Source organism: Gadus chalcogrammus, chromosome 19 (assembly GCF_026213295.1).
Source record: "Gadus chalcogrammus isolate NIFS_2021 chromosome 19, NIFS_Gcha_1.0, whole genome shotgun sequence".
Lineage (NCBI taxonomy): Eukaryota > Metazoa > Chordata > Actinopteri > Gadiformes > Gadidae > Gadus > Gadus chalcogrammus.
Window position 1 is genome coordinate 9,142,136 of NC_079430.1, and position 17,148 is coordinate 9,159,283.

At 42.4% G+C, this 17,148-nt stretch overlaps 1 protein-coding gene across 1 annotated transcript in view; it reads left to right on the forward strand.

The window, feature by feature from the left end:
- Positions 1–3,334: 3,334 nt before the first annotated feature.
- Positions 3,335–17,148, forward strand: part of LOC130372422 (astrotactin-2-like) — a 270,954-nt gene continuing 257,140 nt past the window's right edge. The window contains exon 1 of the mRNA XM_056578419.1: positions 3,335–3,833. Within this exon, the coding sequence (XP_056434394.1) occupies positions 3,422–3,833 (412 nt within the window). The 5' untranslated portion in view covers positions 3,335–3,421. The remainder of the gene's footprint in view (positions 3,834–17,148) is intronic.

The window sequence follows — 17,148 nt, forward strand, 5'->3', positions numbered from 1 at the left end:
TTGCTCTTAAACCACCCTTCATAGTCTATTATGACCACAATTCCTTTGTCATACTTGTTTGGCTTTGAGGCTTTCATCCAGTCTCTCAACCCTTCGTCTAGTCATACATAATATACACACATGCCCTCCCATCCAGCACTAGAAATGCTCATTAAAAACATGATGTTCAATAAACTCCAGCAGCGAAAGAGGTCACGAGGCTTGTAGCTGGAAAATAAATAAGGAATGCAGTGCGTGGCCTATTGGCATAAACCAGATATCTTCAGGGTGTGTCAACATTTTGACAAGCAGTACAGGAAGAAGGGTGCCAGACTTGCCATTTAGGCTTATCTCTGTATCTGGCAATGTGCAATAATGACACTTGGGGTACAGACGGAAATGTCAAAATAGCAACGGATAATGTCTTTAAACGGTTAAATGAGTTGGTTCTAAAATAAACATCAGGGATTGACATTATAAACCTTTGAACCTTTGTTTGTCTCAGGGTTGTCTCACAAATGTCTCTTAAAGGTATTTAATGTAAATTATTCCGCTAGGGGTCTCTCAATCAAATTGACACCAGACTGAAAGAACATGGGAACATGACAAAAGTTGAGACTCATGTTCCTGGATGCCTCACTGCATTGAAGTTCTATTCCCGTCACATTTAGTAACGTGTGTGTCAGTTATTCTCGTTATGTCATTTCATTCCAATGAAAGTGCCGCAAATAACATACAACTAACTTGTCATTAAATGGGTGGACTACAAAACAGCTGTAGATAATGTTAGAAGGGGCAGCCCAGTGCTGTTATCACAATCACAATAAAATGAATGTTACGAGCATGTTGTACTTTGTTTGTGACTCCATAACATTACAGTGTCTCCCACAGAATGAGATACTTGTGGTGTTGGCTGACAGTGGGGGGAGTGGTGGGTTAAGTTGGAAACATATTGTGATATTGCAGAGAACTAAAGACGATATCTCCGGTGTGAGTCCCATGGGTCTAGCGGTACACCTGCCAGTCTGGGACAGTGTGGGAGCACCACTGCTCTCTGTAGAGCCATCGTTTTGGTCCATTTCTACACAATCGGTGAGTCACACAGTACTCACAATGTTCGGCCGTTTGGACATGTACCCACCTAACGCTACAACAGTAAAAAGCAGATAGAGATAAGGTAAGGCCAATGGTGCTCCGGTTTGGGTGCAATGCATATTGAATATATGCAATACAGATTAAAGTCACTTTTCATACGTGTACATTAGTAGAAACTATTGCAGGCCTTTCACTCAAAAGAATCAGCTACAGACTGTAGTTGCAGCTGGACTGGGTAGCTGGTTAAAGATTTTTGGTATTTCTGGCATCCCCTAATGCTGATTCGTGAACTCAGTCTGGATTGGATACTATGAATAAATTCGACCAGCCGTCGTCTCTGCAGGGAAAAAGCACACAAAAATCCTTCCACCCGCACATGGTCATGTTTTCATTCACAGTGTGAATGGAGAGGAGTGGATGTTCACAGACGGTCTGTTGTCAATGTGTTGGTGAGAGAAAGCGAGAGCGAAATTTTACCCATTTTAAACAGTAAAAAATGTTTAATGAATGTGAGGCACTATCGATCGGGGATGGTGTGTCCATTCATGGACCCACCCAAGCAAAGTTATGTCTGTGAGACTCTGCATTAGCTTGGTGGCTGGCATGGGCCACTTGTCAAATTAGCACATCATAGTAAGCTAGGTTGATGTTGAAATATCATATAAATAAATGAGTTCTCTACTGGATTAATGTTTTTGCGTTTTCTGTGGAAGTTAGGGGTTAAAGGGCATTTGACGCCGTTGACATGTGACCTTACCACATGTTGTGGACCATAACCTTGACTAAACCTAAGAATTACTCTGTGTTTAAACATTGTTCAAAAATATGGCCTACTCGAAAAACACTTCCACTTTCATTTGCTTTATTTTTGTTTCAACCAATCTTGCTGGATAGATCTGTAAGCGCATTTTTTGGAATAAACTCTAACTTTTTCAGGTGGAAAAGAAAAGCTAGAAAACAATTTCCGGAAACACAGAAAAAGTGTTTATAGTGGTTTCACTATTCAAAATCAGTTTCAAATCAACACCACTGTATAAATACACTTAATAGTGTATGAAAGCGTCCTCCACTTATGTAAATGAGTTCCTCTTTGGTACAATATAGCAAAACAGGAACCAAGGCGTAACTATGCCTCTTGCAGCGTTGGGTTTCTGGCCAAAGCTGGGTACCATCTCCCCGCAGTTCTGATATAACGTAGTAAGACCTCTGGACCCCTGATAAGGCTCAGGCTAATGATGAACACACTATTGCTGGGGTCATGTCTGAGCAGGGCTTGTGCGAAAGCATTGTTATGGTTATATTTTTGTCAGTAATGACAGATGGTTCAAAATGTACTGCAGGCTGATTTCAGGTTTTGACCAACGGAAACAAATAAATTCACAGTTTTTGGCATGTACATATAATGGGATGTTGTCTCTGCCAATATTCCTTAGCCAGTTAAAGGCCTGTCTCAAAATAATATCAAAACTTTAATCTGATTGAACACGGAGATGGAAGGGACCATGAATAAGATAAATTGTGCTTGATTCAATTAATTTGTAAGCTGAAACATTCTTTCAGTGAAATGTGTCATATTGTCTCGGATCTCATTATGCAATACATCCCCCGCTGTGGCACAATATGTCCTGGCACTCTGGAGCCTGTTTTGTATGTAGACTATTCTTGTCACGATATGATTTATATAAATATCCAGAGAAGAAGTAGTGTATTATTTTATCCAAGGTTATTGATTCCATTGTTAGTTACATAAATTATTTTGTCTGAATGTGAGTAGGCTACTACTGCTTTTGTTTCGAAAAAAATCGAATCTAAATCATTTTCATCTCGGCAACGCGCTGAATTGACTTCTCTGAATGCAGGCGCATAGTTGTCGACAGAATGCATACATGATACATTGTTTAATGTTTGTGTTTAGCAGGTTATTTAATCCTGGCTGACTGACTGAAGAACTCCTCCTTTTTTTCAAACAATTGCTACACTGTTGTGTTTTTATAACGTCTTTGAGTGTAAGGCAATCACGTGGCAATGAGTTACATCCGCACGCATCTCCATGTTTAATTCATCCGCTCCACTCAAACTATGAGTCTGAATGAGCAATCTATAAGGATAAATGTATAATGAGGCACAACACACATACAAAAAAAAAGAAAAATGAATAAAAGCCATTCTCACTACACCTGTGCTGCCGCCTCCTGGACGGAGACGACTCCTCTAGCGGGCACTGTACTATAAATGAAACGACAGCTTATGAGCCGTGCTCAAAGCAAGCAGGCGGCCGGAGAACCAAACACACATACACATACACACACACGCACACACACACACACGCACACACAAAGGACCGGGGATGGCGGGGAAACTACTGCGCCTCGTCGTGCTTCTCGTGCCGGGGCTTTTATCCACACACCTATGGACCGTGCGGGCGAACCGAGGCGGAGGCGGCGGTGGTGCGTCCCTGGAAGAGGACGGCAGGGACCGGGAGGGCGACGCGGAAACCCCTTGCGAAGTTAAAACCGTCACGGTGTCTACCCTGCCTGTACTACGGGAGAACGAGTTCAGCTTCACCGGCGGCGGTGGTGGTGGTTCGGGGAGCATGGTCGGAGGAGGAGGAGGAGGAGGAGGTGGTGGTGGTACTGGAGCAGGTGGCGGAGGAGGAGGAGGGGAATCCCGTCTGTTATTATTCGTCAGAACAGACCTACCCGGACGAATTTCCGTCATGGATGATCTTGACAACACGGCTCTTCCTTACTTCACACTCGGTAGGTCCTCGCTTCTGTTCAAAGTGTTAGTTGTCCCTTCGCGGTACTTGGAGCTGTGCAAGTGGGCGCATTGGTCCCATGCCTTGTTGGATGTTCTAGGAAAACACGCATCTAACCTTTTACCTTAACCTTCTCTCTCTGTGTGTCTGTCTCTCTCTCAAAATAATGGTGTTCTTTTTGTTGTTTCTGTGTGTGTGTGTGTGTGTGTGTGTGTGTGTGTGTGTGTGTGTGTGTGTGTGTGTGTGTGTGTGTGTGTGTGTGTGTGTGTGTGTGTGAGAGCGTGTGTGTGGACATATTTTTATGGGATACCTTCGATGACTTCGGCGTTCACGTGTCCCATCACGGTTGAATAAACTTGTAATACTTCTTAAAACGCATGGTGGTGTGGTTGGCAGCGCCCTCTGAGTGGGGCTTAGCATTTAGAAGGTGTCCTAGGCTGCCTTCATGCACAACTCTCTGGCTTTCTTGTATACCTGACACTACTGGCTTGTAGGGGCTCCTGTATGAAACTTGTGTATGATTTAAACGTCACGCCTCATTGCCTACGTCATTTATGGTGCCCCTCCCCCATGTGTTTTACTTCCTGTGCTTTAAAATAAATACCCATCATAATTTTGTCAAAATAATGCCAGAAAAATCTATAGCGTCTTTGCCATGGCATCTTTTACAAGCATAAATGCACTGCAGTTATTTAGATAGGCTCAAGCTTGATCCAGAAAAAAACCTTATTAGTCCTCCTCAATGATACCCACTACATACATCATCAATGACTGTATAATACAGCATATTAAATTAGCATAGGCCAAGATACCGGAACTACTGTTGAGGTGTAAATACATTGTAGTGCCTTGCTTGATTCAGAATAGTTCTCTCCAGGGTTTTCATACTGTGTGTGTGTAGTTTATAGAGCATTGAGTGTTTACCAACCTGCCTAGTGTTGGAGAGGGGGTAGTGATTTACTTAACGCGCTGGCGTACAGCAAGTGCATCACACCTGACTCGGTATGATTTAAAAAACAACAGAAAGTAAGTAGGAAATCACTCTCGCAAATCCAATAATGGACCGACGAGAGCCGCAGAACAGCTTGCGAACAAATGAAACGACGTCGGGCCACGGTATAAATCCAATAATGCCAGAATTAAAATAAAAATCCACGCGATTGCCTCATTATCACAGTGCTCATCTCTCTCCTCTCGCCCTCTCTCTCTGTCCGACTTCCATGCTCCTTTTTTATGAACCCTTCGGTTTCAATTTCTCTCTTGTTTTTGTTTCAGAGAATGCAGACTAGACAGACTGCAGGGGTGGGGGCTGGTGGAGTGTGAGGGTCTGTGGTAGGCGGGGCTGGGGCATTAAGCTACTGAATCACTCTCTATTCTCATTAAGGACAACAGTTGAGTAGTGAGAAAGGCAGCCCTGTCCTTCCATTCAGCCACCGAGCAAATTTGTTGCACACAAGCACCACCAACACCACCCACCCTCCACAATCCTCCATTCGGTGCTTGACTGCACACTGTTCAAGAAAAGGGCAGACGTTTTTTGTGTGTGTGTGTGTGCGTCTGTGTGTGTGTGTGTGTGTGTGTGTGTTGCTTTGTGTTATTTTGTGAAGCTTCACTTTGGTTTTGTGTGGATGTGGAATGTATGACTTTGCATACCATTTGATGTGCCAGCAATCGGGGTAAACATATTTTTGCACACAGCCGAAAAGGCTCCTGGTTCAAACCCCAACCCATACCCCCCCCCCCCCCCCCCCACTCCGCCAATACCGGCTCATTAATGACGTGTGAATTATGTATCATTATCTAAAAAGTACTCAAACGTTGCTTCTTCTGCACCTGCAGTTTTTGCCCTGAAAGGCAAACATGACACGTGGTGGTTTCTGCTGATGCAGTCTGTGAAGAGAAGGTATACAGAGGACTGCGTGTGTGTGTCTGTGTTTGTGTGTGTGTGTTAGTCCGTTGTGTGGTGGGGCTTGTGGAGGAGCATATTGATTGTTTGATTGTTTGATTTGTGTGATTATGCGGTGTTCAATATTCATTGGCTTGCTGACTTCGCGTCGGGCCAGAGTTCTGACCCATCTCGTTTAAACACTGATTTGGAGGAGGAATGGGCTGAACTCGTCATGCTCAAAGGGATACCGTCACCCATTGGCTTTTTAATAATAGGACTGCTTCATATGCATGTGGCGAACAAAATCACTGTCTCATCAACTTTGTTTCCGACCGAGAAAATGGCAGTGAGGTTGGACCATTAAAATCATTTTTTGTTTACCGAACTTGAGGCAAATTGAGAATAAAAATCCTTGGCTAACGGTCAAGAACTAATTACCTACATACATGCATGGCATTAGCTCTTGCATATAGTGTCACATTTTTGTGAACCTTGGTAATGATGTGATTAGGGTAATGAGAATGGCATGCTGCTGAAAGACAATGTCATACGTTGGGAATATTTATGGGGAAGAAAATGTTGAAACAAATGCAAGGTAGCTTTAGGGAAGATGTATGAAACAACATTTTAACAACCTCAAAGTCCGAACCAGTCCTCCCTTGTATTATTGTGCTATTCCTCATGTATCTTAGGGTTGCACAATACCAAAATTATGACTTCGATACGATACCTGCCCGAAAATACCTCAATACTTGATACTGGACCAATACCACGGTGAAAATCTAAAATATCTGGAAAAGAGATGAATTATGGTCCAGCTCAGTCTCACTATGGTCTAACTTTCAGCAGCTTGGTCCTTTCCTGCTTTTTGGGCAAATTACGTTAATAAATTAATTCTATATGTCAGAGAATTGAATTCCGATTGAGGCGTATTCATATATATAATACGCCTCAATCAGAATACAATTCTTTGATGGGAATAGAATTCCATGCAGAATAGAAGAGGTGGTTTAGTCCGCTATAATCGACATGTATACACTTATTCAGATTGGTTTGGGGTTGGTGGTGCGGCTCCTTTTTAACTTAGAGAGATGGCATCAGCAGCTGCAGTAGTTCGCAATTGGTCCGTCTGTACTTTTATGCCCACCGAACTAGATCGCTGTCAAGGGAAGTGGATTTTTTGCCTGATTCACGTCTTTCTTATCACTGTGCAAGTACTCTGGTAGCTTATCAACCCCAGCGTGTCCGGTTGCTAAGCGACGTCAACGTCTTTGGCGGACTATTTCTCTGCTGATCAACACTATGAATGGTAATTGTAAAAAGACACACCGTGTGAAGATATTGTTTAGTTTTGGCAAGGAGCCGTGTAATATGTGGGATAATGTATAGAACTTCGCCGGTCGTTATCAAAAATAATACCCTTCAGGGCGAAGCATGATACCTCTGCTTCGTGTCGGGGTCCGGTTCGCCCTATCGGGGCTTATTTTCCAAATAACTCCATATTTCACTTCTCCCGTCTTTTTTCTCCACAAGCCGGGGGCTGTCGGCAAGCACTTCCAAACCTGTCGCCATCTCGTTGCCTCTCAGGCCCTGTCCACACTACCCGGGTAAATCTACAAACGCATAAATATTTATCTGTTTAGCCCTTCCGTCCACACTAAAACGGCGAATTCCAACACTGAAAACGATGCTTTTCAAAAACGATCGCTGAGGTGGGTGAAAACGCTGGGTTCGCATTGTGGTGTGTTCAGGGTACATGGAGGCTTTCAGAAACGATGACGTTTGGTTGCCATGACACTGCCATGACGCTGACACAAGCTTGCGCTCGAGACCGAGACGTCAAAAAATGGCAGGTGAAATGGAAATGATGATTTCTCTGTACAATGTACTTTTATGTCTCCAGTTACAACTCGACATATTGTCTCAAACATATACGTCCGAATGTCTGAAGGCGAGCGCTGTGATTGCTGTGCTTAAGTGATGGGAAAAAAAACGGAAAGAAGAGTTCAAACCGTACTTGGAGCGGCGTTAAAAAAACAACAACTTGCCTTTGTACTTTTGGTTTGAGCCATATTTGTGCTTGTGAGTGAAAATGATTAGCCCGCTGATCAACTGCAACTATCAGCTGATCGCGCGCCTGTTATCTAAACAGAGAGGCGTGGCGGGAGACGCGTAACCATGACAACAACTGTTTATCAAAATCATTTCAGTGTGGAACGTGGATGCAATAAATTCCGAAAACGATAGTGTGGACGGAGATCATTTTCATTGCAAAATTTGCGTGTTTATATTTACCCGGGTTAGTGTGGACAGGGCCTCACTCGCTAAGTGAACTGCCTGCTGCTGAGTGCGAGCTGAGCGGCGCGCCCACTGACTAGCCTCTGCATGCAAGGAGTATGACAGAGTTGATGCTGCTTGTGTATGTTCAAGTCCTTTTGTTCAGTCTTTTTTCTTTCATATTTTCTCATTTTTTTAAGAAAAGTTTTTTTTTAAAATAAAAGTATCGATACTAAAAAATTAGCGTATCATATCGTTTTTTGAGTGAGGGTATCGTGATACCCCTCTAGCATCGTTATACCGTACAACACTAATGTATCTTGTTACATGCTTTGGGTTGCATTATGCGGCTTATTAGCAATGAGTTTATAGGCTCCATAGATTATACAAACTGACGAGAATGTATTATTATACACCAGGCAGTCTATATTGTTTTTATATCAATATTTAGATAATGTTTGCTGAATCAATCCTGATTAATTCACTCCTCTGAAAACTGTATGCCTTAATATTTGTTTGATTTACGACGCAAGTTCTGCCTGCTACTCAAGTGGAGGCTGCTAAGTTTTAAAGTAATGTTAGAAATACAATATTCTCCAGGGAACGTATAGAAACAGACCCCCTGTATATTGTATATTTAACAACGATATTCGCACTACATATACGCTGTGTGAATATGACTTTATGGCTATTTTAGAGCTGTCTCCACCTGTCTTGCCTCACCATCTTAAACACACTTTGTCTTGTCCTAAATCTTTTTTGAAATCTTATTTCACATCACGATCTGTCTCACAAAACTGAGTCAACATTATAAAAAATCGAGAAGGAATGGTTCTTTTTCCCAATACATTTCGGGATTTCTTAAAGGAATAACACAGTTTCGTCATTGGGATATATGTTCCTGCCGTTTCCATCTCCAATCTTTAAAATTAACCGGGACACGCAGGGGCCCCAGGGAGACGCTCAGCCTGGGGCACTTTCCCACCTTTGCAGACACATATAGGATCACGCAGAACAAACACCTTGCTTTGTCTACACCGCCTCTTCATTATACACACACACACACACACACACACACACACACACACACACACACACACACACACACACACACACACACACACACACACACACACACACACACACACACACACACACACACACACACACACACGGAGAGAGTTGCCTATGCTCAATGTTTAATATCGTGTCTGTAATTGCATGTTCGGGGTTGGGGATGAGCGTGTTAGCCAAGAGCTGTAGGGGTTTGATAACCTGGTTTTAAATGACCCCCCCCCCCCCCAGCCAACCCTACCCGGTCAACACACAGGCCTTGACTTAGCTTTATTACGGCGAAGGTGCCAGCCACGCAGAGACAACGAGCTGAGGGAAATGGAATAACTAGATAAGAATGCGGCATAATCCAATCCCGTCTTACCGGTTTCACTTTCATTATCTGTTTATTGTGTGGGTTTGGGAGGCAAAAAGTAACAAACAAACTCCAGCGGCACAGAGAGAGAGAGAGTTTTAGGCAGTGAGCCTACCACGAGAGGCTCTTTATTTACCCTAATTGTGCAGTATGTTTGTGGGCGTTTAGTTTGTTTGCACACAAATAAAGTTTTGAAATGAAAAGTTTCATATTTAAGAAATCTGATACCATTGTTCGCAGGAGATGGTTGTTATGGTGCTAATGTTAAGTGATGGCTAGAGAGCTGGCCTACAGGAAACGTTTAGGATACTTTATTTAGGATACACACAGTATCCACACACAGGATATTACAAATTCTCATAAATGCACTTCTTTCTTTCCTCCTCTTGTATTGTGGGAAACCAACCCCTGCACTTTGGTTTCGCCGTCTTGAGTTTCCAGATCCCCTCCCTTAGAAGTCCTCCCATGTGTGTCATCATCCTCATTCTCCCTCTCTACTCTCTCTACCTCTTTCTCCACTCTATCTTTTAAACTATCCTCATGGGAGGATCAAAACATTTTTCTTGAGAGGAAGAAGATTTAAAGGCGACGGCGTTTAGCGCTGAGTGACCAAATGTCAGCTGCACTTGAGCGCAACGCTTCTCGTGGCGGTGAACATGTGCACGGCCGGGAAACGCTTCTCAATCACACGTCAAAACCCATCGTACGGTTGGTGGAAAGCTCTGGAGAAAGGTCAGGAACATTTTTCCCAACGGACATGACGGAGTATGCCTTCAGGAAGGGAAATTCTACAGACGGAAATATTCTGCAGTGTATTCATACATTTTAGTTGTACCCAAAGGGCTGAAAGTGAATGGAGCTATGGGTAATTAAGGAGCAGGTAGGGCTCGTGCACCTCTTTTATAAGAAAGTCATCCCTGAACGGGAGGCCCTAACCCTCTAACTGGACGAATCTCGTGCAGACATTGGGGATTAAACCAAAACCCTTTCGTCTTGGAGAAACCAGTACACTATTCTGATGCACTTATATGCTTGCAATGGGCTAAGTTCAGTTTACCTTTTTGGTCTGGTGATATCAAAGGCTCTTGGGTCCTCAGGACCTGCATCGGGGGTGATCTCAAGAATCGATCTACTTTTGGTGGGGAGGGGGGGCTGGGGGCTGGATTCTGAGAAAAACAGCAAGGATGTTGCTTCACTTCTGTCCTGGTGAAATCTGATTTGGCCAGCTTAGAGCCAGAGAGGCTGGCTGGTAACATGTTGACTAATCGATCGAGGCTCTAGCTCCCTCTTACTGTGACAACGTGAGCAGATACCATTAAAAAGGTGCTGTTCACACTGGGCACTTTGTAGCTTGATGTCTGGTCATGTTGTGGGCATTTTTTTTTTAAATATTTATTATGAGGCAACATTTCACTATAATAAATACTGGCGGTATACTTACCATTGGATTGAGTGTATCTCTCGACTTTCTATCGTTAAACTAAACCACGGTTCAGGTTCGTGTTTTTTTGACAGGTAATATACATTGGAAATACCACCATAATTATTTGGTGCCCTTGTATTAAGCTCAAGTCCGGGAAAAAAGTGCTTAACAACAGCTGAACAACAAGAGCCCTTCAACCTTTCTCTTTTGGCCATTGCTGCATCTCCAGAGTGTTTATTTGCATGAAATTGACCCTTACTCAGCTTCTTTCCACTCCACGAGCTGCCAAGATCCTTGATTCCGCCCTTTCAAATGGTTTCCCTGTCGCCCTCGCCTCTAATTGCCAATGAGTGACTTGTGGTCGCCTTGCCTCTGGTCACTGGTGGTGTAAGTGCGTTAAGGGTGTTTGTCGCGGCCATCACCACCACAGAGGGAATTAATTGTTGTCGATGACCTACTGATTGCCCTTTTCAGCAAGTCCACAACAGGAGCGAGAAGAGAACAAGTAAAGGGCTCTGTTACTGGGCCAGTGCACAGTGTGGTATGCTTTGATTTAACTGCAATGCTGTCATTGACCACAATACATAAAAAAATACAAAATATGTTGAGCCAATTTTATTTGTTTTTACTGTTGGGTTATTTGTAATATTCCTCTAGTGAAGTAAATTTAAATTTTTATTTTGATCATATCGCTAAAACGTTGTTTTATCTAATGCGCTGGAAAGTGAATAGATAAACATAATTGCTTTTAGCTATTGAATGTGCCAAACACATGACAGCAGTTCAACAGTGTGTGGAATTTCACTCTTAGTATACACTCAGTTTATCTTAATAATGAAGACGCACATTGACTGTAACAGCATTAAACAAACGCAACAATATTCAACTCCCATCCAAAAGGCACAGGTTTTGAGCCCCAATGTTTGCATTGATCATTGATGACAAACCCACTTGCTCCTTGATGACCTAAATCTTCACTGTGAGTTGCTTTGCATAAAATCCAAATTGAGCTTAATTTGTTAAACAACTAAATAGTGACTAACAAAGCATCGGATTAGGCTTGACAAACCTGGTGGAAAAGAGAACAATTTCGACATCAACACTGCTGTATTCCATATCCTCAGATGGCTGCTCAAAGGGCTACCATTCGGCCTCCATTAGCCCACCACTGCTAGAAAGAGTCCACTGCTTTATTATGGAAAGCTTTGAAAGCTTCCAGTGGTTTGCTGATTACTCTGGGGGAGGGGGGGGCACATTACAGTTAACTGCCTCCAGTCCACCAACACCAGCACCGCTATCCAGACTCAGTCTGTGTAAATCGAAACCAGTGTGCCTGCACTGCACTCTTTCATATCCAGACAGCATGAACAACAACCCCACCAAAAAATATAAAGGCCACAACTAACACACCACCTTTATCATCTTCCTCTGCGTTTGAGCGGGGATGCTGACTTGTCTGGGCTTTTTGATGATATTCTCTGTGCGTGTGTTTGTGTGTGTGTGTGTGTGTGTGTGTGTGTCTGTTTGTGTATGTGTGTGTGCACCACTCCTTATCTTTTAATGTAACCTAGGTCGTAAACGGTCTCTTCCAGGCCCTAGTGGTGTCATACCCCTGTGTATCATTATTTTCTCTAGGACTCAGACTTGGTGTCTCTCGCGTTTACCAGCGACCTCGAAGGGGAGAACATGCTATGAACTTGACACACACACACACACACACACACACACACACACACACACACACACACACACACACACACACACACACACACACACACACACACACACACACACACACACACACACACACACACACACACACACACAGTGGAGAGAATGACTTTATAAAATAAATGAGAGTTGCTTGTTTGTTGTGGCGGTAGGTTATAGCTTATTGGTTAGCATGTGGGCGTTTTCCATATCCAACATATTTTTGCAGGGAATCCACTTCATCCCAAAAAACTTTATGTTTTAATTACATGTTTTGAAGGGCCATTTCCTGCTTCATTTTATGGATGACATATTCCTTATGCCCTCGTTTGTATTGTATTCGTCTTGTCTTGTGTAAGAAAGTTAGCTGTTTTGGCTCTGCTATTTCACATGTTTTTATAGCATTACCAAGTTTGGTGCGGAATCGATGATGATGTGACTTGATAAAATAGCACACAGTGTGCTATTTTATATATTTACAACTCACTCATTAGTTATTAATGACCTATTATACCAATGACACTTTTGTCATGCTTTGTGTTGGTTATGTGCCAGTCCTCTGGTAGCAGACTTAACGCGAGTGCAGTTTGACAAGGGGAATCGAGGTAACAGCAGTCAAGTGTACCCCCCCCTTCCCCCACAAAATCAGACATCCACTGGGGACTGCGGTCTAAAGCCTTGGCTCGTGCACTTGTTCTGCCTGCCTGTCCGTACCTGTCACCACTAAACCAGGCCTGTCTGTCATTCCTCTGCTGGTCTTCTACTGCAGAGTGGATGTCTAAACTGCTGTGTCAGTGGATTCCTTTTTTCTGTTTTCATTTTTTGTTTTGGTTTTACATCACCCGTTGTTCATAACCGGCCGGTGCGCTACAGTGACCACAATGTCTTATGTCAAACTATTTTAAAATAATGATTAATACAACTTAATGAAATAATGATATTACTAGTGCAATTATGTTGCAATGCTATTGATGTATATTTTTCGTGTGTGTGTGAGCGGGCACGTATTTGTAAAAATGATGGCAATTAATAATGTCGTTTTGAAATCGTCGGCCTTTGAAGGCCAAGCTGGCGCTAGGGAGGCATTTATTTCTTATCATTAACCACGCTTTCAACAGAATCGCTGCAAAGCCTTACCCCTGGAACACAAGCACACTTGGATAAATGTATCGCATCCTCATACTCTGGGCTTCAAAGCGAAACAGAGAAAAACAGCCTAAATGTCTTCCTTCTGTGGGGACAGGCCAGAGTCTACCAGATCACAAGCCAGATGAAAGCCACGCTCACTCTGGTTTAGGTCTGGTTTTCCATCCGTGTCTCTCCACTATGCCCCTGCTCTATGGGGTAGCCTCTCTCCTTGATCCATGCTCTTCGGTGGTTCCCTGTGTCCAGAGAATTCATATATCGACTACCTTTCTCGATCTGCAGATGGTAATATCTGACCGGGCTTGCGTTCGACCCAGCTGAAAGGTTTGGGGTTTGAATCCCACTGTCTGCAGCCTACGTGTAGGCATCCTCGAGCAATAAAACTGTTCCCTGTATTTCACAGTGGAAAGGTGTCTTCTAAATGAAAATGGCAAACTACAGAAAATGGCAAACTCGGCAAACTACAGCCTTGTGAACTAGTCTTGGAGTCGGAACATACAGAATTTTGTCTCTAATTTTGTCTCTAAACATAAGATGACTGGGAACCATACAATTTGATTTTAACACCTTAAACTTTCCAGCTTGGCACCTATCAGTTTGTGACTTCTTGTATTCAAACCTTTTATTTAGCAATGTGTTGAATTACCACAATATCTGTCAACATTTGTCGAAAAAATGGTTATTTTACCCGAAGCCATAAGGACATCATGCTTAAGGATGCTAACCGTGAGTTTGGACATATCTATTTGAACAAGTGGCGGCCATGGCTGCCTGTTTGTGAGGCTGTGGCAGAAGCTACTGACATGTTATTTCTCAAACAGCCTGCAGGGTCCTCCCATTGGTATTGGGAAAATATGTGATTTAGTTCTCGTAATATACATTTGTTCTGTTAGAATTTCAGTTGCTAGTTGAACTCCATATAAATAATTTGGAGAAGTCTTCTGTTTTGACAGTTTAACATGAAAGAGTTATTGAGGATTTGAAATGAATGAGTTATCACCCAAGACTACTGTGGGAAGGCCATTCAATTCCAACCTTCAAGGGGCAAAATATGGTTGTTTTCACTGCTGGGGCTGCAAAAATGGCGATGCGCATTACGTGAAATCCATTACTTCATAATGATGTCAACAATGGATGATGTCAAGGAGCCTTCGCCCTTATTTTTAACAGTCCAAGTCAATCACCCCAAACACTAGATTACACTTCCCTGCATATCTTGTACATCCCCCTAAGGTCTCTATTGAGATGTGGTAGCTAATGTTGGGAATCAGTGTTTCAGCCTCTTGCTTTATCCACAGATGTTATGTTGTTCCATGTAATATTTGCCATTAGTTCCACAACAATTGCAGTAGTTTTCTTGAGTGGACAAATAAAACACTGCAGAAAGCAAGTAGTAGCAGGTAGTTCGGCAGAAATCACAAAACATCTTGTTCAATTATCTTGGTGGATTTCCAGATTTATCTTTCCAATTTGGCCAAGTAAATGCTGAATGACAATTGCAGTGTTGGTCTCAATAGCTTCATGTGTACAATGCATGATTGTTATCTACAGAATGATCCATGATTTTTGCACACTATTTGGTGCCTGTTCAAATTAAAAGGCAAATGGAAAAACTACTGAAATAATAATGATTTGGATATTACCTAGCAAGATAGTTATTCATGACACCTCACTTTGAAAACATTCTGCTTTGCATGTACATGTCCTTCTTTTTCCTTTCAAGTGTGTCAGATTCAAAATGTCCCTTTTATAGGAGTTCCAACAAATTCCTACTAGTCTGAGGATAGAACAGCCATGTTAAGCCCTTGGGGAGTCAAATTTCGCCCGGACAGTGTGTGTGTGGGTGTTGGGGTGGGTGTTTGGTTGGGTTTAACAGAGAGAATATGTGTGTGTGTGTGGGCGGGGGGGGTCTCATTGGTATGTGGTGGAGGTCTTCCTCGTGTTCGTTCACAGACCGCCGTGTACAGTTTCAGTTTGTCAGGTATTTTGTCCATGCCTCTGGATTAGCCCCAATCCCTGAGCAATTATCCTTCAGACGTAATGCACAGCAGAGCATGTAATACAGAGGTCCCCTGTAGGTCACACCACTTCTTCCGATTGGCTAAGAACAATGTGAGAGCAAAAATTATGGAACCGGGTGGATTTCTATGCTGCCTGATTTGCATGGAGGCTGTAAGTGAAGTGTAAGTGAAGAACAATGTGGTACAATTCGGAAAAAAGGACTGTCTTTCTATAGGATCTTTAGGGATTTCTTTATACCAGTGTGAGGCTGTTTTAAATTAACGCAAAAATTATTTCAAGGCAAACACAAAATAACCCACACTCCCAAGCTTAACATTAGGTAATTTTAACATGGAGAATATTTTGCTCTAAGATTGTCATACACGTCTGCCACATCTTTACTGCAAAAACTGTTTGAGATCTAGACTGATTTGCAGGGCAGGATAGTCCTATAGTTATGGTGTTTCATTCAAAGCCAGACAGTTCTGGGTTCAAATCACAGTAACTCCAGTCTGCCTGTGTGCGTGTTTTTTGAAAGAGGCCGAACCCTTTACCCGCTAGTTAATTTGTGAATCTGAATTCACTGTTGTGACTTTTGATCAATGTGTACTCACAAATTAATGGAAAGCAAGCCTTCACCAGACTGAATTGTTTGCTGAAATCTTTTAGACATTAATCTACTTTTAAGTGTTACCTGCAAATTACATTTAAGTGGGAATGGCAGTAACTAACAGTAAATATGTACTGGTTTGACGCAGAGAAGGTAAATTGAGAAAAATATTGCAATTGTAACTTTTAGTTCTCCGCTGTAGATGAGCTGTGGCGTGTCACCAGGTAATGACTCTTTCAAATTGACTTGTAGGGTAAGGAGATTAAGGAACGGCACAAATATTCCCCATTCATCATAATATTAAAATGTATATGCATGAAAAGTTTTATCTCTTAATTGCACTATAAATCACAATTACACCATCCAGATATAGAACATTTTCTGGTTCACTTTAGAAAATGCCTCATAGGATGTTTTAATTATCTTTAATTAAAAGGCAATTATATCTAAATATTTTTCTGGTGAGAGACATGTTGGGGGGGGAAGACAAGTTGCAACCACTTTTGTTTTTCTCGGTTCCCATCAACCTCGACCATGTGACCAATGTTCCAATCCACGGGCTCAATCAGGACAAATGCACTATTAGCTTTGTAATGAGACAGCTTAGCAACAGAATTACAGAATTGGCCTTTCCAATATTATTAGGATTAATTTATTATATATATATATATATATATATATATATACACATATTGGATGGTATACCTGAGCAAGGTCAGAATGAGAACTTGTGGTCTTGAAACCTGAAAAGTGGACTCAGACAAAGTTAAATGCTTTGCTTCCCCCCATAAGGTTCCTACTCTGGTAAGGAAGGTTTATATTTGCTATCTGT